The sequence below is a fragment of the Syngnathoides biaculeatus genome, chromosome 19, assembly GCF_019802595.1.
Source record: "Syngnathoides biaculeatus isolate LvHL_M chromosome 19, ASM1980259v1, whole genome shotgun sequence".
In the NCBI taxonomy this organism is placed as follows: Eukaryota; Metazoa; Chordata; class Actinopteri; order Syngnathiformes; family Syngnathidae; genus Syngnathoides; species Syngnathoides biaculeatus.
The window spans coordinates 10932350-10957562 of NC_084658.1; the positions used below are offsets into that span (position 1 = coordinate 10932350).

At 40.5% G+C, this 25213-nt stretch overlaps 1 protein-coding gene across 1 annotated transcript; it reads right to left on the reverse strand.

The window, feature by feature from the left end:
* Window positions 1-604: 604 nt before the first annotated feature.
* Window positions 605-23234, reverse strand: ubr2 (ubiquitin protein ligase E3 component n-recognin 2). The gene is made up of 46 exons (XM_061805509.1): window positions 23104-23234; window positions 20844-21127; window positions 20084-20162; window positions 18622-18732; window positions 17762-17892; window positions 17402-17540; window positions 17062-17124; window positions 16833-16953; window positions 16636-16743; window positions 16383-16471; window positions 16151-16249; window positions 15619-15782; window positions 14858-14957; window positions 14663-14791; window positions 14238-14421; window positions 13808-13869; window positions 13501-13611; window positions 13295-13360; window positions 13096-13212; window positions 12947-13010; window positions 12722-12846; window positions 12074-12126; window positions 11886-11988; window positions 11750-11798; window positions 11370-11524; window positions 11053-11155; window positions 10871-10980; window positions 10647-10730; window positions 10381-10562; window positions 9889-10100; window positions 9720-9813; window positions 8775-8936; window positions 8450-8538; window positions 8305-8359; window positions 8038-8186; window positions 7889-7944; window positions 7010-7106; window positions 6794-6861; window positions 5560-5698; window positions 5366-5456; window positions 4722-4849; window positions 4346-4454; window positions 3162-3293; window positions 2912-3082; window positions 1960-2061; window positions 605-1565 (listed from the first exon to the last, which is right to left on the reverse strand). Exons 1-46 carry the CDS (start codon window positions 23188-23190, stop codon window positions 1424-1426), a joined length of 5268 nt encoding a protein of 1755 aa, XP_061661493.1. The 5' UTR covers window positions 23191-23234; the 3' UTR covers window positions 605-1423.
* Between the last annotated feature and the right edge of the window lie 1979 nt (window positions 23235-25213).

The window sequence follows — 25213 nt, forward strand, 5'->3', positions numbered from 1 at the left end:
CACCTAAATTGAATGTATAGCTTTGAATTTAGGGCCACACTACCCTTAAAATGCCAAACTCAGAAGCAAATCAGGGTCAGACCTTGATTTGTACCAGGATGGGTGAAATTTACAGTAACTGTGGTTAATCCCAGTTAACTAATCATCATTGCAGCTCAGGTTTGATGTTTGTTTCCTTTGACAAAAATCTTACAGTATTGAAAAAAATGCATTTTTTTATTTTAATTGGATCATCATCACAGTTCATTAACCCATTCGTGGGCAGAGTCCCATTTTTGGGACATCATGATTTTCACACATATCCTTCGTTATATCAAAATATTTAAGTGTTTTAATCTGAAGCCATAATTTGGTATCAGGAGAGGATAACTCATCGGTCAAGGTTAGCAGTTAGATTTTTGGGACGAGATTATAAATTAGTAAAGTTGTCATATAACTTAACCATAAACAAAAAAAAAGTGTTATTGCCTTGATTGTGGCCCGTTAGGAGACTTTTATCTCAATAAGGCAAAAAAATTGCCATCCTGCCCATGATTGGGTTAAAATTTGGGTGATGATCTCATACAAAAGTATGGTAGACAAAAAAATTTCTGAATTTGACATCTTTATACAATACAAAAATTCCAGCTACTTTCAAGTGTTTTATTGTTTGCTATTCTTATACAATTTTGTACATAATATACTAATTTATACAAGAATTCACATATTGACAAGTCTGACTTGATAAATGAAGCGACGGCGACTAGGCAACATGCTGTGCAGATGCGGGGAAACTTAAAAAAAAAATCTATTACATTCTGACACAAAATGTGCTTTTTTTGACAAGAAATGAGAGAATTGAATAAAGCAAAGTCTGCGTTTCACTTACAAAAAAAAATGCACTCAGATGGAAAATCTCAACAAACCTCAAGCCTCGGAAAAGATGAAGCATTCAGCGCTGCAAAAGGAGGTCGGTCACACCACTCAGCTCTCAGCAAACAAATCCATGAAGCAAAAAGAAAAGTCGTAACATGAGCGTATCGCGAGCATCGGCTCATGACAAAACGCTCTATGATATGTGACTTGATATGTTGTAAAAGTGATCCGCAGCCCCTCTTCAGATCAAACTAAGACATAAATACAACGTGAATGTGCTGCTACGTATTCGTTCACTTTTTCAGTCTTCAGTCAGACTTCATCTCCACTCATGATAATCTCAGAGCCAATCCGATCCAGACTAATAACCATCATAAACTGATGCATTTAAGAGGGGGGATTTTTTTTTTTTTTTGCCGCTATGATAAATGCAGATGACAATAAAAAAAAAAAAAGGAATCCCTGAAAGGTGATCTGAGGTGATCACGGCACAGTAAGAAGCTGAATAGCCAGGAAGCGTTGAACATTGTAAAAAGTGACACAGCCGCGTCTGGTATCCCACCATCCATCACAAGTGCTGCCAGTCGATGGCGACCAGCGTCTGATTGGCCTCTTGAGCGTGACCTATGACCTCGGCGATGCCGTGCTGACGCCACAGACGTTCGATTTTCCGATAACGCTCCGCGCAGAGGTGGAGTGGATTTCCCCGCCTGGAACAGATGCGCATGTCAAAAACCCAACAAGTGCCCGCTCGCCCAAAAGGTGTCAATTGCCTATGTATGCAACAAAATGGTTGCAAAGCATATGTTTTATATTAGACAGGGCTACGGCCTGACTAAGTGAAGTTCCTCCATTGAATTCAACAGAGTTCCTTGGCTGAAGATGGCGCTGTTACACTCTGTCTTTAGTAGTCAGCACATATGCCTACTAGTTGGGCCAGTAGTGTTCTAGTGCAGCACAGTAGTTCATCAGTAATGTTTAATTTGGTCTAGTACGCCAAATACGGCAATAGCCATCCTATTGGTGAGCTACATTTTCTTATGAGGACAAAGAGTGACTACACGGACCTCCAGCTTTCTACACTAACATGAATCGCACACTTACTTGAGGCCCTGATCCGTCTCGCCGTAGTCATCCAGGTATGGAGGAGGGTAGAAGCAGCCCTTTGTTTTACCTGCCACAAACAACACCTGACTCTCTCTCACCCTAAAAGTAGACACACAGACATTGGGGAATAAATGAACTGGACTCAGATGTGATGAACAGATTTCCAATTATTGTTTAAAGCCATTCGTTAGAAGCGTCCCATTTTTTGAGACATCAGGATTTTCACGCATTATATCCTTCAGTATATCAAAATATTGAAGTGTTTTAATCTGAAGCCATAATTTGGTATCAGGAGAGGATAACTCATCGGTCAAAGTTAGCACGGAGTTATTTCCCTTTCCTTCCTGACCCAACATGGCTGCCTCAAGTCCACATGGAGTGTTTTCCAAAAGAAGAAAGGGGGAAAACGTCAGTATGAAACCAAGTTTGTCTTCAAAATGCTAATCCATCAGTATTATTAATGCGTAAGTGTCATTCTAGAATAAGAATTCATTAATAAACATATATCTAGTATGTACCACAGTTCACAGAACTGATAACATACCCGTCCCAGTTTCGGGACGCTGCCCGCGAGAGGGTAAATCTTTTTTTGCCCTTTCTTTTATGCGTTAAATAAAAAAGAAGTGTTATTTCCTTGATTGTGGCCTGTTAAGAGACTTTTATCTCGATAAGGCCAAAAATTGCCATCCTGCCCATGAATGGGTTAATTTGTTGTTGTGATTAATCTTAGTTTGACAATATTTACATCAAAACAGTGTTTAGCATTCATGTTATTGTATTTACAAATCTTCAAACAGCAGCTTCATACAGAAACTGTATGAACAGTAAAAACAGTCACTTAAAATATTGAAATTAAAATGTGGAACACTGGACAATGCAGTTATAGGAATAAAATTCAGGGAGCTTCTGTATTTTTCTATCTGGATCAAAATCTCTGCAGCGATGATACCTGAGAAAGAGACCGAGGCCAGCGCCACAGGTGAAGGTGTGGGCAGTGCAGGCGCCCACATCCTCCCCGTCCACTTCCGTTTGGCAGCAGTAACTCTGGGAGCATAACATGGCGCCGCAGACCAGGCACAGAGTAGGGGCGCGTGACTTGTCTCCCCCTGACCGAGCGCACCTGTACACAAAAAAAAAAAAAGACATTAAATTACACGTTAGCATTTCGGCATACAAATGTAAACGGCCTGTGTACTGACGTAAAGCTCGATGCCTGGTTTATAAGGACGCTGTAATCTTCAGGCAGGTCGATCAGGCGGTTTGACTCCCGGGGAAACCTGATGACTTCGCCCTCTTGCAAAGTCTGTCTCACTGATGGATGACAACACCAACTGGGCACACGCACACCCACACAAATTCCCCCACAGGCATTGCAAACCTTTCAGCTTGTTCGTAAAATATCATTTTTGGACCATGTGAGCAGAAAGTATCAATCTCCACTACTTAAAATGAACTAACCCGTCCAGTCGCATTCATCCATACGCAATGCGGGTTAAGTGTCTTGCCGAAGGACACAACGAGAATAAGCAGTCTGGCGACCCTCCGGGTGCATCCTCACTATGCCATGCAGCCCCAAAAATCATTCAATCTAGTAAATAAGGAAGTTTTAATGGGTTTCAATTATCCATAAGCAGCCATGATAGAGCCAAAACAAAATGTACAATTTGATGCAAATAGTATATCCATCCATTTTCTTTGCCGCTTATCCTCACGAGGGTCGTAGGAGTGCTGGAGCCTATCCCAGCCGGCAACGGGCAGGAGGTGGGGTACACCCTGAACTGGTTGCCAGTCAATCGCAGGGCACATCGAGACAAACAGCCGCACTCACAATCAAACCTCGGGGCGATTTAGGGTGTCCAATTAATGTTAATAAGGATGTGGGAGGAGAAAACCCACGCAGGCACGGGGAGATCATGCAAACTCCACATAGAAGGGCCCGGGATCGAAGCCAGGTCCTCAGAACTGCGAGGCCAACGCTTTACCAGCTGATCCACCGTGCCGCCGCAAATAGTATATTTCCATTTAAAAAACTGAGGTTGTAAATAACAAAATGAGACAAAAATTCACCACAGTTTCTTTTCAGCGAATTAACAAAGCTAAAACGGTTACAAACAAAACAAAGACACAAGTTGGCTGCAAAAGACCAGCATAGAGCGCACAGAGTTCATAATTCTTGATTTCAACAATTTACATATACAGACTTTATATGTAAGAAAATAAAGGCAAAAGGCCAAGATGGACACGTGGGTTGTGTTTCACATCCTGTTTGGCTTTATGATTAATATTTAGTTGGAAGATTTGTGTTAAAAATATATAGAGAGGAATGAATGAATATGAATATGCTTTATTTATAAATCTTTGAAGAACAGAGAGAAAGCATTACCTGTGTACGAGCGGCTCGAGTTGCGTTTGCTGGCTCTGGTAGAGCTGCAGTAGGTTGGATGGCAGACAGAGATAGCTACACAGTGCCTCCCATTGGCCAGGTCCGGTACCTACAATAATAGGACACAGGCACAATACATATTGAATAATGTATATGGATCTACAAAAAATAAATAAATATTGCTCTTCAGTGTATGTCATGAATACAGACCAAATATGGATACTTATGAGCATTACAGGTGGTGTTTTCATGTTGTTCTGAGGTCTTAAAAATAAATGTAAATGGCTTTTTGTGGCCTGCGATTGGCTGGCGACCATGCAACACACGAGTAACGTCCTGTTTTCATAGACAGCGACAAATTACTGTGTAACATTACCCAGCAGATCAGCCGGTGGCGCTGTGGAGTTTAGGTAGTGAAAGAAGAGAGCGGCGCATCGCAGGAAGGGCGAGACGCCGGCCTTCACGCAACGCCACAGTTGCCAGGGTGCCACTTCAGGTAAAAAACTAAATACACACAGACACACAAACACACCATATATTTAAAAACCAAATTGTCCAACCAATGATTTTGTTTAATGAAATCCTTCCTGCATAATGCTAACAAAGAATGGAAAATGCCACATTATGGTAATAATAAACCTTAAATCAACTGATATATATATATATATGCACAAAAGCAACACATAAACAGAGCATACAATCATAATGACAGGCAAATATTCTTTCTGCTCTGTGGGAAATATAACTGGAGATTATTTGGGGACCTCCTCGGTCTCTTCTTTTTGGTCTTAATTACGCTTAATCTCTCCCAGTACATCTGTGCTGCCCGATATGTTCCGACGTGGGACATCACTGTACGTGATAAAGTCTGAATTGGGAAATGCCGATGTACTATACAAACTCCTTTAATTCTGTGATTTAGTGGGGGAGCGAATGATAAACCAAGATACAGCGGGGGGGGGGGGGGGTCGCTGTTAATTACGGATGTATGACAACGTTTTGGGGGTTATTTCACCTCACCTGCCCAGGTATCTCCTCAGTAAGTTATAAAGCTTAGATGTAAGCTCCTCCTCCTCAGATCCCTTGCTGTCCTGTTCCATACATACCTCCTCTACAAACAGACAAGTCAGACCAACAGGTAAGCACATGGATACATGAAAATAAAAAAACATGTTTTAAAAACTCCCTCATGTTACTTGAGGGGGTGGTAGTACCCATATTTGAAGTGAGCAAGACCTGAACCAGGTGAGCAACAGTGATTAAGTGAAGGAGGTGGACGTGAGCCGAGTCGATGGGATTCCGTCCTGATTGGTCCAGACTGTGAACGGACGTGTAGGACAATACGCTGTAAACCTGAAAAAAAAGGGTGTCCATTAAGTTTGTGTCATCATCATGATATTTGGAGCACAAAAAGAGTTTGTAAGCAAATTATCACTTGTGCTTTTAGAGGATCTTGGAGTTGAGTGAAAAGAATAGTTGAAGCGAAAATAAGCACTCAAACAACGAAACCCCAATGTGCAGAGTATTGGCAGGAAAGAAAATTTAAAAACTGGATTATACATTTCAAGACTAAGACACTGGAATATTTTTATTGGATTTAAAGTTGAACTATACAATAAAGCCTGGGTTCTCGAACGTCCCCGTTTTTGAACGAAAATTTTGAGATTTTTTTTGCTTCTGTTTTTGAACGAAAATCGGTTTTCGAACGCCCCCGACAAAACCCGGAAATAACATATTTCGCGCGACCAGATCAACTGACCCACGACGCGCTTTGTTGTGAATTCCCACGCCGCCGAAAAAACCCAGAAATACTATTATGCGTACGGCGCAAGCAGCTGACCCACCCACAATGCATTTTGTTATTGTCAAGTCGAACGCCCCCGATAAAAAAAAAAAACGGAAATGACATAACGCGCGGCGCAACCAGCGCACTTTTGTTATTCTGTATAACGCAGCCTCTGTACACAGACGTGTCCCGGTAGTGATTGTTTTTCTTCTTATCGAGGACTACCATATCAACCCTCAATCATGGCTATAAGGCAAGTTGCTTGTGTAAAGTTATTCTGCACTTTTGTTAATAATAAAGGTTTACAAGGCTGGGGGCCGAGTCGCTACAGATACAGCAATGCACTCCCAGCCTAGCATACTCTACTACTAAAGCATACATTTAAGCAAAAAATAAATACATTTCTTCAATTATTTTCTGATATAAAGTATTTAAACTATAAATGTATTTCTCCTATGCAGTTTATTATCAGGAAAAGCTTAAAAAATGCTTTAAAAAGCAATTTTTTTAGGCTTGGAACACATTATTTCTTTTTCCATTCATTGTAATGGGAAAGATCAATTCAGTTTTCGAACAAATCACTTCTCGAACTGGTTTCTGGAACGAATTGTGGTCGAGAACAGAGGCATCACTGTATTTGCTGTTAAGGGGATCTAACTCACCAAAAGGTGGAACATGTCAATGTCCAGGATGCTTGGAGTGTTTTCTACCTGAGGGTCTGGAACCAGAGCTACAAAAAAAAAAAAAAAAAAACCACACATACAAAAAGATGACTCATTGATTATCATTAGATTCTTTGATCTCTTTTTTGTAAATAAAAATAAAGGTCTTAAAACATGACAACTTGATTGACATGCAGCCTGATGAGGTGCCTGTACCTGCAAACAGTCTGATGAAGTGTGTGTGGACCGTATGCAATGAAGCTGACGTCCAGCAAGCTGAACTGAACCTGGTGATGGCGCTCAAGCAGTCGTCCTGTAACGGTAAACCATCCGCCGTCTTTGGTCATTGGCTGGATTTCAATAAATACTTGATATAAATAAAGAGAGACTGTAATGCTTTGCACAAAGTATCCCAACCAGCCTGGTTCCTCTTGGAAACAATATGTTTACTGCTTTGAGACTTTTGGCTGTCTATTCCATCGCTCTTAGTTTTGTTAGACTTCCTCAATACATTTGGACTTAAGTATTCAGTCTTTTCTATTCAGTCTATGATCAAGCAGGATATATTCCTCTAGTCCAGGGGTGTCAAACTCATTTTTCTTGCGGGCCACATTGTTCCGGTTTCCCTCAGAGGGACGTTATGGCTGTGGAACAAAAATATTTAATCATGTCATCATATTTACATCATCAATTTATGAACTAGTTTTGGAATCAGAAATCAAGGGTAATGTGTTTTTCAACTATTCACGATTAGTTAACACAAAAACCCTTTTAATATCTCAACTTGATCATTTATGACATATGACAATTTGACATTTTGGTACAGATTTTTACAAGAACCATGGAAATTGACACTCTGGATTTGGCTTCGCGGGCCCCATGAAATCATGTGACGGACCAAATCTGGCCCCCGGGCCTCCAGTTTGACACCTGTGCTCTTGTCCATCAGTCCTTGTTTCAATTTATGTGGTCTGAAAGAGCAAGACAGACTGTAGCTTCCAAAAGAATAAAATGGGTCCAGCCTTTAACATCCAAAAGATAAATTCTGTCAGTAGCAGTCAATATAAAGGAAATGTAGCATTAGTAGTCATTTACCTGTCTGCAAGGTAAACTTCCAAATAAAGGCTTATCCTCATCCATCAGGAGTCGCTCTGTAAGCAGATATTTGATGGTATGACGCTGGTGATTGCAGAATATGAGTGTAAATTAGATCTGATTTATTTAGTGTTTGTGTGTGTGTGTACCTATTGCTTGGATAGTGTAGGCGCAAGTGGACCAACTTAGCGCAGGGACTCTGTGGTCCTGCTCATTAGGGTTCGCTTTCAGTCCCACCTTGTAGGTTGACATACTGAATGTGGTTATCATTTCAATGATGCTGCTGGAAAAGGGGTTTCTAATGGAAAGAATGCAATGAGGAATGATATTTACATGCCGCTGAGTCAATAATGCAAGTCCACCTAAAACCGCCATGACTACTGGTTTGCCTTAAAAGAAATTGCTTGCTAACTCACAGTGGAGTGTAATCAAGTCTGAACCCTTCAGGAACTGGCACTTCTGCTGCTGCACCTGAGAAAGAAACCCAAACATCAGTATGAGCTACCACAACATAAAAACTACACTTGACATGAATCTTTTCATGACTGATAGGTAACTGACCACTTGAAGCCTTTCTATGGGCATAGTGTAGTGCTGCAATCTCCTCATTGGTAGTCTTCAGCCAAACTGACAGACTGGGATGAGAAACACTGAAAGACAAACGGAAGAATACTATTCGTCCTATTCTGTACATTTTGAAAGAGAGGTAATGCTAATTCAGTGTGTACTTTTTGCTAAATTGGTCATTTCCAAACTTGAGTATTTTCTACTACGACTGCTGCTTAAACTTAACATACAAAGACTGTACAGAAGAATTTTCTTCTGTACAAACACGACGGTAAATCAGACTACGAAAACGGCTGAAATGGAAAATATGTTTATGTACTTTCGGTCAGGTGTCTGTGTATGTGGCAGCAGAGGGATGACAGTGTTGCTAAGACACTCGCAGAGAGGACACAGAAATTCCCCGTTCTCCACGTCATAGCTGGTGTGACCTCGCAAACGCTGCTGCCGTCTCTGCTCCTTCAACTGCACAGCCTCAAAGTACCTGAACACAAAGTTGATGTTTTGACCCACTGAAATAGGTTATTACCGCATTTTCTGCACTATAAGGCACACCTAAAAGCCTTTAATTTTCTCAAAGGTCGACGGTGCGCCTTATAATCCGGTGCGCTTTACATATAGATCAATATTGAGCCTTTAGTGCAGCTCTATTTAATGGATGCCTAACATAACCCAAACCTCTACTGTAGCATCTATTCTTATAAAAGTATATAAAATATATAATAAATATAATAAAAATAGCCTTATAATGCGGTGCGCCTTATATATGGAAAAAAATTAAAACAGGCCATTCATTGAAGTTGCGCTTTATAATGCGGTGTGCCTTATAGTGCGGGAAATACAATACTCTCCTGTTTGAGGGTGGGGGAGGGGTTTGCATTTCATATTCACAATGGTCTCCCCACTTGCCGTTTAAATAAGTCACTGAATTATCACATTGGACACAAGGAAACATGATCATTCGAAAGCAAGTTTTATGTATGTCTCCTAATACTACTTGCAAATTCAATTACTATTCCAAATTTGGCAGAAAAACTGTACCGAAACAGCCATTTTTCTTCACTTTTAATACCGATTACAAAGATTTTTTTCCCACCAAATCCCTTCTTAACACACATTTAACAATACCTGTACACTTAAATATTTGTATTTCACAATATTCCATGACCTCTGATTTTAAATTTAATTTGCTGTTTTTGGTGGGCGTTGATTACTACAAAATATTTGCTCTTCCAGAGTGCTCAGTGTCTTTGCCGCAGCCTCTCACCTCTGCCAGCAGGTGGCATGCATGATGTGTCCACAGCTGGCGGTGTGGATTCCCATTGAAAGGTCAGGATGAATGAACAAGGGGTCATGTCGTTCTAAAAAAGAAATCAGACATCATGAAGACTGATTGAGTGTGCTCCAAAGGGTGACAAGCTGGCGGTCGAGTGCACCTGCATTGGGGACAGCACAGCGGTGTTTTTTGGACAATACGGTTGACCTCTGGACAAACGCTGCCAACACCATGGCCCTGCCGTGACATTTCACCTCTTGCTCCTCCTGACATAAAATGCAGGTGACAAGCTGACGCCGCTCGGCTCCCCTGGCCACTCTTGTGGGGCCAATGCAGACCTCAGATACAGAGGTTGGCTCAGAATTGGAGCAACTGCAAAAGATGAAAGAGAAAGTGATATTTACATTTGATCAACACTACTTTTCATGATTGTTTAATGTTTGCTCAGTCTTCTTTTCCTGTCCTCCATTTATGACTAAATTCCTTTCATTTGTAATTTTTACACAATTTACTCATCTCAAAGAAGCTGAATTTCCAAATTCACAACAGGTATTTGACTTGGGCTCATCCTAAAATTTCACCGAAAGCCCAAATTCCCAACGTTCTTGTGAGCAGTGGAAATGTCCAGCCAGAAACGTCTACATTTGTGTACCTATGCTCTGCATCGGCAGATGTGGATGCTTCAAGCTCTTCTAAACTTTGCTGGAAAAGTTCTTTGTTTTCATTGATGAAATGTTTCTGCATCTCAGACATCTGAGCCATGATCTTCTCCCTCCGGAGCCGAGCCATCTCTGCCTTTCGCTTTCTCTCTGCTTTGTCTTTGTCCCGCATCGTCTGCAGAAAGACAGCAATTATTAATTAATGTTATCATCTATTTTAATGGTTTTAGGAGTATAACAACAAAAATCAATAAATGACCTCTTCCAGTCCATGTCCTTGATTGATGGTAACAGCAGAGGTTGAAGATGTACGTTCTCTAATGGTTTTGATGTTTGCCACCATCTGTAGAAACATATTTTAATTTGAATCAAATTGCATACTCGGGGGGGTTGTTTAAAAGGAAAACATGGTAAGGTGGGTCTAAGTCTTGAATTTTGACAAAACAGCACGTGTACTTAAAAAGAATAGTCAACATTTTGTACCTTTAGGATCCAGGTGATCATGTCTTTGTGAACCTCAAGGTGAGGAGCATTCTGTAGACTCTCCAGCAAAGCGAGAACACTTCCTGAAGTACTAGGAGCGTCGCCTGGACCTACAAATCCAAACGCATTGTAGTCCTTCCACGCAAATAATAAGCCCACGTTTGCAAGTTGTCTGTACTGACGTGAGATTTTGGAGGTGTAGATGAAGGTGATGTCATCCTCACTGTTACTGCTTTCAAGCTGTTGCTGCTCTTCCAGCAAAGCCATGCCGACCAAATGGAGCACCTTTATAGGGATATAGCAAAAATATTTAATTTACAAGCAGTTACAAAATAAAATATTTTTTCTTATGTATTAAAATAGTAACCTTGGATTAAAAAAACATGCATGACTATGATTAAAATGCAAACCAAATTCTTACTAAAGTTTCCTGTTTTCTGCTTATTTTCAGTTAGACAAGCCCAATTATTTATTTTGCCGCATTGATGGTGTATCTCACCCTCTGCAGCATAGACTCTGTCCAGCCTCCTCCCCGGGGCTCCGTCGCCCACTGCAGCACGGCGCCCTCTACAGCCAGCAGCACATCACACTGTAGAAGGTTCACCAGGCTGGCAAACAGGGGGCAGAGAGGGGGAGGGACTGGTGGGGGAAGGGCTGGGTGACACACAATCATACCTTTGTCAAACCTTTACTTACAAGTCGTACAAAGGAGAATGTAAAATTTATCTATACGCACAAATTGTTGACATGCCTGCGCTTGTCCATTGAGTGTCAAAGTGTCATCTGAATATTTGATTTTATTTTATTGACTATCATATCAGATTCAGTTTATATGCTCTGTCAGACACCAAAACAAGTGCATGCCACACTAGTTTTCACCTGTGTCCTCTCCGTTCTGTCTCCTCAACTTCCTCTGAGCTTCTTCTGCCTGTAAGCACATCCCACAGTGCCGTCAAAATAATGCAATACACGCATCCAATAACTGAATGAAAGCAGGTGGCATCCATATGCGTACCTTGGACTGGTCTGCTCGGCTGTAATGGTAGAAGTAAAGGTTAAAGTGCTTGTTCCACTCAGGACGCAGCTCATAAAGACCACGGCCTGTCACCCCCGGCTTCCTGTACGTTGAGATGATTTCAAAACACTATTGCTTTTAATCTCCACAAGGGTGCATTCAAAAGAGAATTAAATAACAACACTAACTTGAACGAAGCAACGCTATCAATCACTCGCTCTAGACCAGTCTCCTTGTTCCCCTGCAGAAAGGGAAAACTATAACAATCTACAAAGTCTCATTAAAATACTGTTTGAAAAACAATATGGGGAGTTGGGTGATGAAAACCTGTGGGGGCAGTTTAGTTTCCCATGGTTAAGGGTTTGGAACTGTAAATTCTGTGCGACATAATGCAGCCTTCTTATTTTAGTGCACATATTTATTCGTTTGTCAAGAAACGTCTTTAAAAGAATCTGGGAGGATACTTTGGGGCTTAAATCATATACAGTAGATATATGGTTGGAATGCATTTTTATGGGGGGTGGCCGGGGTCTCCAGTATTTGTAGATTTTTAATTTCTGCTGTTTTTAAATCCCACAAAAAGCTTAGGGCCTACAGTATGATACTGATAAAATGTAGTTCTCTCATAAACGTCTTACAATGAAAGGAAAAAAAATTGAAAATCACACGAGCTGAACTTTAGTGCTTGGTGGAAATGTAATAAAACAAAAAAAGTTACACATTGTGGGTGGATAGAGATTAGGTGGACAGACTCTCTCTGTTTGATCCCAGTTTACTGATCCATAGAAACGGGAAGTGAAAGAGACGTTAAAAGGCAAAGAGGAGACATGTCTTACATTCTCTGGCAGAGCCTTCACCAGCTCACTATGAGCCATAGGTCTGATTGACAACTGGTGGATGATCTCCCTTCGGACCTCATCAAATGGCTCCACCTGGCCGACACCTGCCACGTATCGTTCACCTGACAGACAAAAGCAAAAATCACATGAGACCAAATTCTCAATTGCTTTTCTGCAATACAAAGATGCATAGAATACATTAAAAATGAAAGAAAGACGCACCAATCACTGTGATGATTAAATGGAGCATCTCCTCGATCAAGGTGTTGTTCTGCTGGACAAGATCCTGTGTAATGTAGAAAAAAAAAAAAGAGTAAGCAGGTAAGCAGTGGAAAACAAAAGACATCAGTGCGTCCAAATCTGAAGCTAACCTTATTGGTCTCTCGATATCTCTTTCTGCAGTCTGCAGAGCTAAAAATGTGGAAAAGTTCAAAACGACTGAGAACGATCATCAGGAAGTGGTTTGGATCCATCATAGAGGCACCAGCCTGTTAAAACCGACAGCAACTAAGACATTACACAAAAGACAGCATTCCGTGTGTCTGTGGAGGCAATATAGTCGATCTGTACCTGCAGCATGATAACATCCTTGTCGAACATCTCCACTCTGCACTTGACATTGTGGTAATAATAAATCTGAAATCAAAATGGAGGGTTTCTTAGTTTTATTGAATAACAACAGCGATGACATTCCGCATTTCTATTCTACACATTACATTTTCTCAACAGCTGGCTCATACGAAAGTACAGATGGTCAAAGACAGAATTCACTTCACCTGATTAATTAGGGAGAACCCGTTCCTTCTCCACATCCCAGCCAGCACTTGCGCACAGAGGACCAGGCATCGTAGGGGGAGTTCAATCAGGAGAGGAGGGCTGAGTTCCCCCTATGAGAAAACAGACACCAATGGTGATTTAGAGCTGAGGCAGCATGTAATCAAGTTAATAAGAGGAAGTTGTGTAGTTTGTTATACTGCATGTGAGGATGTTGTTTGTCACTAGAGGATTACTGTTGGCCTCTCCCTTAGCTTAGGAAAATTAAATCTCTACATATACGATGGTAACACAGAAATTGCTACCAACCAATGGGAGTTGTTCGGGGAGGCGAGCAGCAACTTCTGTCCTGCTGAGGAGAACATGGAGACCTGGGGAAGAACGGCGCATCAGATATATAATACTACGTGTAGGTTTCATGAACCAATGTGAGCTAATGAAGTTGGGAAAAACGTTTTAATGCCACCGTCTAATAAATGTCACCAGCTTTATATTGATAGGCTACAGTGCTCGTGTTTTACAGTTCATGGGTAACCCATGTCTCAGTTCAAACAACTGTAGGTCAATTCAACTTGAACTTTTTCTTTTCTCATTTACAGCTTTTAATTAAATCTTTAGACTCAACAAGGAATAGTGCGACGTCAGTTCATTCCATTTTACTGTGTGCCTCACTAATGAAATGGAAAATACATTGTGAGATGTGTCTGAGAAGTTACACGTGAGTCATGCGTGCATTCACCTGCAAGAAGTCTGCAGACGGGCAGGTGAATGGACACTTTGTCCTGAGACACTTGGTAGCGAAATGTCTCCACACAGTGGCCAGCCAGACTCAAGCTTATTGGCTGCTCACCGTCCGGGAGGCCGCTGTGAGACTGACTGACGGCACCCAAACACATTCTGTAGGCCTCGATCAGCACACGCTCCTGACCAGGATGAGGGGAAAAAAATATTCATTAAAAATCATTGTGGCAATGTTAAGCTGCATATATATCCTTATTATCCGATCATAACCCTGCAAGTTTACTTTTAGAAGATTTTAGCATCGTTCAGTACTTCCAATAAGTTGTTTGTGGCATCTACATCATTGTGAGTAATTGTTTTCTTGGCGATGGAAAGTCAAAAAACATGGTTGGCTTTGGACAGCGACAATATATGATATCTCACATCAGTCGAGCACCACTCCTGAATCATGGATATGATATGCGTCAATTTCATCTGTAGGGTAAATGCTGCCTCCCACTCGGGTTCCATCTCTATGTGTTGCCCCACTTGCCGTACTACCGGATCCATACCCTGAAAGACAGAGTTTTGCACAATTTCTGCATTGTCCGTGTGTGCGCAACTATATCTCTCTATTACCTGCATACACTTAAGGAGCTCCAGAAAAGCATCCAGACCTTCCAGAAACTTCTCTCTGAGTTCATCAATCCATTCAGAGGGTCGACTGATTAAGACGTACCTAGACACACGCAAAACCGTTTTAGTGATGTCAATCTGTGTATAGCTGGAATATGGTGTGAAACTACGCTCCAGCTATTTACTACATATATGAAAATGACTCTGCGCTTTTGTGAGTCTCCCGTGTTAAGGTATCAATAATATTATGCTGCTGTATGTGTTTCCTGTCCGAGGTGTGTGGCAGAATGAGCTGACATAGCTAGATAACGGTGTACACCACAGGTGTCAAACTCAAGGCCCAGGGGCCAGATTCGGCCCGCCACATGATTTTATGTGGCCCACGGAGCTAAATCTAGAGTGTCAATTTTCATGATTCAAAAACAGACAAAGTCTGTACCAAAAATTCTAAATGTCATTATCATAAATGATGAGGTTGAGATATTACAAGCATTTTTGTCACCAATTGAAAAACACATTGCCCAAATTTTTCCAGGTTTCTGATTCTAAAACTAGTTCATAAATTGATGATGTAGATATGATGAGACGATTAAATATTTGTATTGTTTCACAATCACAACGGCCCTCTGAGGGAAGCCGGAACTACAATGCGGCTCGTGAGAAAAATGAGTTTGACTTCCCTGGTGTACAGTAATAAAGGTAACAGATAAATCATGTATTGTTGGGACATACAGTAAATGGCGGATGTAGTATATATTGGTTACTTGAGGTCTCCAATGAGGCTTTGAACTCGTCCAAATTTGGAGGCCTGCTGGGCCGTGTAGCGATCAAACTGGAAGCGCCCCTGCAGATCTCTGTGACGGAGATGATCCACAAACGTCCTGATGATGGTAGTCATCAGGTTCTCTTTCACCATCAACATCCGGGCCTGCAACACACCACACGTAGGCTAGTTTTAAACTCTCTACTAGGAACTTGTCTAACTCGTCAGAAAATGATAAGATTAGAGTGAAGATTTGATGAAAAGACAATCAATAAAAACAGATTATATAAAATTGAAGGTTCTATTGGTTGGTTGAAGAAAGAGCACTTTGCCTGCTATTTATATTGATGACTACCACTACCTGTTGTATTTTTCAATAAAAATATTTCTTAACAATTCAAATTGGTACTTTGTTGTGTCCACTATTATAAAAGTGGCTTTGCAGTTTTTACAGTACACACAAAACAATTACTACCAAAAGGACATACATATTTTTCTCAACTTTTTCAGTGTATGTGCAGAGGGGAACTTACCATGGTTGGCACGGTGAACAGCTGAACAGACAAAGAAGTCACTGATACCACCCTCTCATGGTCATCTTCCATGAAATCTGTCTGGAGGCGTCTGTAGTTCTAAAATACCGTCAAAATGTGATTTTTAAAGAGCTGATAACCAATTAGAGGTGCAAAACAACAGGTATTTATCTGTCGAGTTATGAGATAAGTGAAACGCATTTTACATTAATACGTTAAAACAATGTATTACCTTCGCAAACTGGATAGCAAAAACCTTCTTGTACTTGAAGTCCATGAGAAGACTGTTCATTAAAAGCTGGTGGTAAATGTTCCTTGCTCCTTCATAGTGGGTGAAAACCAAGCGTTATCGTTTTTTGGGGGGACGCATCATTAACCGCAGAAATTTCATGCGAAACCAGCAGACAGCTCTAAGCTGATTCACCCTCAAATGAACTCTTGAGAAAACGTTTACTGTTAATTTGGAAAATGAAACAAAATAACACCTTTCCACATCTTTGAGTCGTTCAGCATTAAGCGGTCAACAAGTGATGAGTTTTCTCCTTCTGGACCTTCCTCAAGTCCCACCTGACAGAGTATCCTCTTCAAGCCATCTGATATAAACAAAGACACAAACAAAAAATCTCTACCGGTACTTTCCAAATGAGCTTCAACATGCGTAGGTGTTCAAATAAAGACCTACCCGAATATTGAATGATTTGTCCCAACCAGCTGAGCGCTTTCAGAGCGAAACACTGATGGGCGACAACAGACGAGTGCATCACCTGAACTCGGAGCGGTTTCGATTGCCGGCTGGTGTTCCTCTGTGGACAAAGTCATCAAATATTAAAGTGTCAACAGTAAAAGATTTGTTGTCAAGTGATTTGTGTAAATGACAACAAAGAAGCAGAATCAAAAATTATGTAACTTACCACTATGACGGTCTTGGCTTGTTCGCAAAACTGAAAGTCACCGTATCGAACAGACTTCCTGCCCTGCAAATGCGGATTTCAGCACAAATTCAATCCCAGTGACCACCCCTAGGCTACTTAGATGCTAATGTTGTCTTTTAAATCTCCATAAATAACAACCAAGTATTTCTCAATATATTCATTCTTGCACAACAGCTGTATCAGATGTTGTTATATTAAGTTATTTTGTAATGCCACCCTATAATTAAAAGTTGGGTAAAACTCCGTGTGATATGACTTGTGAGTTGTGATTGCGTGAGTTTGACACCCCTGCTCTAGGGTAAACGAAATCAATACTGACGTCTCTGTCCACGGTGGTGGCAAAGCTGACGGCTTCTTTCTGGCTGCAGTTGACGGCCTTCTGCAGGGTGTAGATCACCTGTTCGTACGTGTGGACTTCATCATTGAACAGCATGCAGTAGTAGTTGTCTCCTCTTTCACTGCACACAGACACACATATAAAAAAAGGTAAATGGTAATAAAAATAATATGTATAGATAAAATCTGTGAATAGGTGAGTTTGTCAATATGGGTTTGTGCATGCTTCTAGAATGCTGCACATTTACAACCACGAGACTGAAGTTTTATCGGATGACGTGTGATGGGCTCATGTAAAGTTAAATATTGGAAAACATCTTTCAGGTAATATAAAGATGCGTACGGTGGTTCAAGGCCTGCAGGAAGCTGATCCTCTTGTGTCCAAGTCAGCATATCCACAGCATACTTCAGGATAATGGAGAAAATGTTGTAACTGCGGACGACCATATCGGCCGGCAGCTGGGCGACGGGGTCCTGGGGCACAACGAGGTATTACATACTGCGAAGGTATATTTGTATAATGATGCTCAGGAAAAAAAAAAAAAAACAAGTAAATGTATGTGAAAATCAGACGTATCATAAGTAATACCTCTGATTACTGAATAGCAGCAACAAACAGTTGAAATATCTTGTAAAATATGTATACCTATGGGACCTTTGAGCACAATGTTAAGTATTTTGAATCCGGTTATCATTTAGTGTTCCCCCCTATGAATGTTTAAAAAATTACAAGATTACAGAATCAAGTGCATACACCCAGTGGGCTAACATGATACAATCCTACTGAGGTCTCAAAACCAACAAATCTAATTTAAAAGTCATTTTATTTTTCTCCCTCACACTTTAGAATATTTTTAAAAAGTCCTACAGATGTAGGATAAAATCCATAGAACTGTACATAATACATACATTTTAATTCCGTGCTATTTGATGTTTGTATTTCGATAGTTTCATAGAAGAAGCCGTTACATCAGAAAGATTAGTACTACTGATTCAAGGAATATTTTAAACTTGTAAAATTGGTCTGATAATTATAGCACAGAGAGAAACTCTTGTTTGGTCAAATAAAAAAATAAATAAATAAATAAAATTAGAACTGGCAAAAAAAAATAAATATTTCTTGTTGTGTTTATGCCCGGTTTAAATTTTTATGAGTCATTGCAAAGTTTTCGGAGATACTCATAGGGAAAATGCCTTTTGCACCTCTCCTGAGTCTTTGTTGGTGGCCGGTGTGTGTTTTTGGCAGTAAGGACCCTTCTTCCAGGCCTCAGTGTCTCCGCAGTCACAGAACCCCCCGCCTCCAGACGTGGTCATCTGCATGCACATAGAGACACGTACACAGGTGTGTCATCTGCAGAAGACAAGCAGGTGTCGCCTCCGAGTCGGACGTCACAAGCAATGCGGTGCTTGTGCAGGTGACGGGTTGAACTTGGACATCTCACAGCTGATGGGAAAGCCTGAGTCTCCTTTACCTTGAGACAGCCACAATACGGGGTGACCATTTTTCCCTCAACACGTCCTCCCGATTGCCATTAACCTTTTCTCCTCTAGACTCAACGGCGAGACCAACAAGGTTCTCTTGACTCTCATTGAAATAAATGGTCTCTATCCATTGGTATAAATACATGGGCCACTTTTAACCAGATTGCACAGACAGATTTTTTTTTTTTTAACTACCACTTATAAGATGCTTAAAGGAGTTTTATTTTGAAAATCAAGTGCATCCACCTGCACCTCAGTAAAAAAAAGTCAGACCACAGGCTAGCAAATATGGTTAAAAAACGTACTTGGAGAGTTTCTTCAAAAAAGAAAAAAGCCCAATAATGAACCGAAAGAAGAAGCTACAACCTTTGGGAAAAACAAAGCTGCATTTAGAAGACATCATCAACCTTGAGTTATTAGGTCATTACAGTGTTATTTTTAACTTGTATGTGTGTGTGTTTCTGTCTCGTCTGGACAAGTATCAGATGGGGTTGATTTATCATTATTACTGCTATCACTATTTTTCTTCTGGTTCCTATTAACTTTTACCTAATAACTCCTGACCTAGAGCAATGTTAATAGAATGTGTGCATGACTGGCAGGAAGACAGAGTCAGTAGAATTATTATGAGCCTGAACAGACCAGGAAAACAGGATAGTGCAGCCCATCCACCGACACGTATACCTGTCACGCCAAAGGCTATGACATCATCACGTCAGATGAACGGTAGGCATGACAGAGCATGTCAACGCGATGCTCGGCATCATGTGACACACTTAGCAGCTGCTGAGGCTGACACACCCGTCCAATTTGAAAAAGCATTTGAGGTTACTGAGATTACAGAATTCTGCTTGATAACATCTACTGCTTAAGTGGTAGCGCGGCGATGTCAACTAGTGGACGGGTTTGGCTGAATAGCAGCATATAGTTGTGCCATAAGTATGCCAAAGTTTTCCTACTTGCGTACAGAAATGTCATACAATAACATTAACAGTAACAGTAAGTGTCATTCTACTATAGTAATAGACAAGCACATCCAAATATTACTATATTGTCTCGTTAATGAGGACAAAGCATGTGCTAGTACATGGACCTTGAGCTTGATATCAGGATATCAAATAAATGCTCAAAGAGTTTTGCATACACATTTCCCCGTGTTGTTTCCTGAGTCTTGTGTACTCACTCTGTAACGATGATCTTTATGAACGCTGCCCAGGAAACACTGCATGCACAAAACACAGGTGGGGTCTGCTGCACAGTCCCTAAAGCAAACATACACATAAAATTATTGCCAGAGGTCAGTTTTCCCCAAGGATCGATTCAGTACAGTAGAACTTCTAATGTCACACACCCAGTGAGTCGTTTGTGTTCATCTTAATGTCTTTCTGTAAAATGAATAAATAGAAAGTAAAATTTCTTTTGTTACTCTTTATTTACCTTGTTATTCCTTCCGTTTTGTCATCTTGTGAGTTATGCTTCAAAAACTTTCATATAAAACTCTCAACATCATCATCATTATTACAGTTTTTTTCCTTTCAACTATGTAGGGGTATAAAATTTTTCCCCCAAAATTAAACACTGTGAAGGATGCCAAAATAACTCTTGTATACAGCACCACTTTTTGCCTTCATATTATCAGTGTACAAATCACAGCGGTGAGATACTGAGAAAATGGGGGCAGACACACTTGCACTCCCTCTAACGGTCGGAGAATTGTCACATTTGTGTGACAGTGAAGCTCAACCATGTCCACTGTGGTTGTGGCATGTCGAGAATGCTTCTACATTCGCACCTTGTTCATGGAAAATCCCGTTACCTTGAATGCTATTGGCAGTGTTTTTATGCCGTAAAGGCACAAAAATGTAAAATCACAAGTTAGTGTGGCACCTAAAAGTGTTTGCATGTGTGTTTGTGCCTCTTGGTACAACATGTATGTATTTTACCTGCAGGAGTAGGTGGGCTCTCCGACCTTGAACACATGTCCGCACAGTGGTGAAGGCTGATTGGTCTCTAGCAGCTGAGGAAGGCCTGCAGCTGGATCCTCACCCAGCAGCAACCACTCCAAGGGAGCCAAGAGGAGCAGCTGACACGCCAGTTCTTCCCTCTGTTCATCTCTCTGCTCCTCCCTACTACTACAGCCACTGGGTCCCAGGCAAAGGATTCTGGGTACGGTTTCTGCCAAGTGACGATAGATTTCCACCTGCGGATTTGCTTCTGCCAGCCACCGCTGAAAATGAAAACGACACTTTTAGGGTGCCACACTACCGGTATAAGAAAAGTACACAAATGCCTCACAATCATAAAAAAATGCAATGATACCATGTTTTAAGTACCTACAAACAAACTATTCTCCAGATAAAATGCAACATTTGATACCTTTAAATTTAACCATTGCACAAAACTCAGTTTTAATCCATTTTTGTACCATTGCACTTGTCTAGACTGTTTATTCTTGAAAAGAAGGCAATTAAGGTTGCATTCTCTTAAAAATATAAGATTTAAGATGATGTTTCTTTGAAATTGTGTAATTCTGTTTCTGTTTGCACAAAAAGATCAGCAGTTTTTTTGGGCCTTTTTTTCTCTAGTACTGAATATGAATTCAACCATAAAGCCAAGTTAAGTAGCAAACTATAATCTTGGGCATATCGTTATCCCCCTAGTAATGATCCATGCATATGGTTTCCTCACTGTGAGCAAGTTTGAAATCCTTGCTTTAGACGGTGATTATTATTGAAGAAAAAAAAATTAATTGATTGTTATAAAAATGCATCTCTAAGAACACCTGACACTATCTAGCCTCCTTTCACAGTACCACATTGTGCCATACTGCAGGTATTTCTGAGCCAATAACAGAGTGCGTCGACAGAGCAGAGATTAATCAGCTCTGTCAGTCTTTGTTTGTGTCACCCGTTGAGACTGTGACACACTGAATGGCTCAGTACCAGGCAATATGGCCCGCAAAAGCACTGCAATTCCAACACAATTTGATGCTCGGTAGCATAATATATATTTTAATTTTATTGAACATTTATTGAGCCAGACAAATCTGATTGACATTGAAAGCCTATTTTCAAAGTGGGGTCTTTCTCTACAGCCTGCATCCCTATAGTTTGGGCATTTCTATCTTCATGAAATGCAATTTCTGATCATGGTATTTAATACAACATGTTTGATATATGAATTGTTGAATAATTGAAATTGTATTCTGGTGACAAATGTGCAAAGTATTTTAAGATACACGTACTACATTTATAAACTGATGATTAATAATTAGAAAATACACATGAAATTACTTAATGTTCCTACACTGCAAAAATAAAATGGGTAAATTACAAAACAACTTTTTTTCCCCCCCTCTCTGAGACACCCCTAAATATTTAAACAGCAAACAAACAAAAACAGATGGCAAGCTGTAATGCAGGTGCTCCGATTTCCACCACCAGTTTCTTTGACTGTATTGTTACGATAAATCCACTGAATTTCCACAAACTCGTCAAATTCGTGCTCACTTAAATAGCTGGAAAAACCTTTAAGGATCCCATAACCCACTGGATATTCTTTTATTCCCAGATTTTTATATTTTTTTCCCTTTATATTTTAGCTGTATTTATCAAATGTTCTTTGTTTTTAAATGGTTCATGATAACTGATTAGTGATGAAGTGCACAATTTTTAGGATCCTATAACCCACTGGATATTCTTTTATTCCCAGATTTTTATATTTTTTTCGTTTATATTTTAGCTGTATTTATCAAATGTTCTTTGTTTCTAAATGGTTCATGATAACTGATTAGTGATGAGGTGCACGATTTTTACAACGTGTACCTTTAAGATTAGACGTTACCCAAAGCAAGAAGCTGTACACAGTATGACACAAACGATAACAAACAATTGCTTATTGTGTTTAAAGACGGGTAAAGTCGTCGAAATATGTTGATTTGTTCGGGTTTGAACAATATAGCCGGGAGTGCTCAATCGGCTGCTTGTGTTGACGTTCTACATTGTTTTGACAGCCCTCACCTGACATCCAGATGTTGCATGCATCACAACAAGAAGCTAGTCGTCAGCATTAGCTTTCGGTAACCTAGTGATCGGCAAATTAATCCCACAAAACAACACCTAAGGCAGGTCAAACAGCGCAGAGTGACGCATTGGCCGAAAGGGGTGGCCGTCGCCACAGGTGACACACTGTAAGAACGCTTACCGACGCGGTGTCTTTGGCGGAGAAATTCAAGAATTCCGAACATAAATCGGACAGTAAGGCTCTTCTGTCGGGTTCTGCCTCAGCCATTTTTCCTGCCACAGCGCTATCTGTGGCGAAGACGAAGAACCCGGAAGCGGAAATCATTCCTTTGGAGGGGGCGGAGCCATCTCTTCTATAATAAAACGTTCAGCTTTCAGCCAAGTTATTCGTCGGGTCAAGCTTCAAATTCTTTTCAATGTACGTACATTCATCGTATCAAAAAAAAAAAAAATAATAATAATAACTGATGCAAAATGTAAAAATTGCGATGCAAATAAAACATGACTTAAACGTGCAACAAGTCAGGAATTGGCTGTCATGGTCTTGAGTTGACCCGTACAAATATGTCCACAGAGGATTAATGGATGGATAATCAGACATGAAATTAGCAAAATAATGTTGGGAGGATGTGCAATTCCAGCTTGTGTCAGCAGAACAATTATTTGACACCACTACAATGCCCATGGTAACACTTCTTCACAATAAATACTCGAGGAAAAAAAACAAAAACGTGATTACATGTTATTGTCAGAAACAGCAGAATCTTCAGTATTTTCAATACTTTTATTAATGTTACCCTCCCTACTAATTAGCATCCAGACTCTGGGTGATCTCCATCCTTTAGGCCAAAGGCACTCTGGACTATATCATGAGGTCAATGAATAAACACAGGAGCTAAGTATTGCTATATTGTTAATCTTTTACCTAAAATATAACCCAAAAAAAGAAAACACATTTACTGACCAAAAACCGCCACCACATGCATTTTTGTGACCTTTTCTTCACGCTTATCAGTACACCAAATTTGCAACTCAGCTGGATACTTTGGGGCCTTTTGCACAGTTACTGATGTTTCACAATAAATGAAAATCAGCACACGCAACAAATACAATCTTTCACTTTGCTATCACCCAACACCAATCATTAATGGATGAAATTATGACACATTAATGCCATGACCTCTTCTTTGTTCAGAGTGAGTGTGGAAAGATTCCTCCAGCTTCTTCTGTTATTCAGGTCAGGGTTCATCTTTGCGTCCCGCTAAGCCTACAAGTGATTTTCCCGAGATTTAAGACTATCTTGTAGTAGGTCTTTGAATTTGCAGAGCTGCGAGGGCATCTCTTTATTCTCTGTAATGAGTCAACTTTTCTTTTCCCACATTTTTGATAAGCTCGTCCTTCTCTGATAAAGCCCACGTGACCCTGCGTGAACTCAATCTCGCTTCGAAAATGGCAAAACACTGTCCACATTGTCCTCACGCACGGTTTCCTGCCGAGCGCAAAAAAATGACCAACCATCGCACTTATGGACCGCTGCGGGCCCTCCCCCACCGAGTTTGAAAATGGGCAGCGATCTCCAATCTTCGGATCGTCCGCCACTCTTCCATTTACAGCTGCGATGAGCTTTTCGGAGTTCGACTTCCCCCGGCTGCTTCAAAGCTCTCAGGGGCCGCCGGCCTTTCGCGATCTTGTCGGTTTTGCTGCGACATCAACTGCTCTATGCACAATAACAATTCTGTAAACATTACTCAAGTAATTGCGTGTAAATGCCACAAAAAGGCGACAAAGCACTACTTTGGTCTTAGTGACAGTCATTTACCAACATTTTCCTGGCATCAAATCAGTACTACTCTTCAAAATCTGTTTTTCAGTGACTAACAGGATATGTTCCAAAAATGAACGAATCAAAAATATGACAGGATTCACGCTAAATATTCACTCACATTTACACCTGTGGGCACTTCAGAGTCTTCACTTAACCTAAAATGTTTGTTTTGGGGAATCTGTGAAGAAGCTGGAGCACCAGTACGAATCCTACGCAAGATATAATAAGAATGTGTAAATTCCTCATAGGAAGGCCAGAACCGAAATTCAAACCTGCCTGAACCTCAGAACTAAGAGGTAAAACGTGCTGAGCACGGGCTGTGGTATTATCATTATACTGTATATTAAAAATAGTTTGAAGTTGACAGCCACATCTCCATTGAAATATACGCGTAAATGTGCAACCCAATTGTTATTTATTTTTCCCTTCTGTCTTGAAAAGAAACTGTACATTTTTTTAAATTATT

Coding starts and splice junctions, on each gene's coding strand:
- ubr2 (XM_061805509.1), bottom strand. CDS start 23,190: ATGGCTGAGGCAGAACCCGACAGAAGAGCCTTACTGTCCGATTTATGT. Junction 16,954..17,061: donor AAGCCAAGACCGTCATAGTG/GTAAGTTACATA, acceptor CTTTGTCCACAG/AGGAACACCAGCCGGCAATC. Junction 11,799..11,885: donor GCCGAGCAGACCAGTCCAAG/GTACGCATATGG, acceptor ATGTGCTTACAG/GCAGAAGAAGCTCAGAGGAA.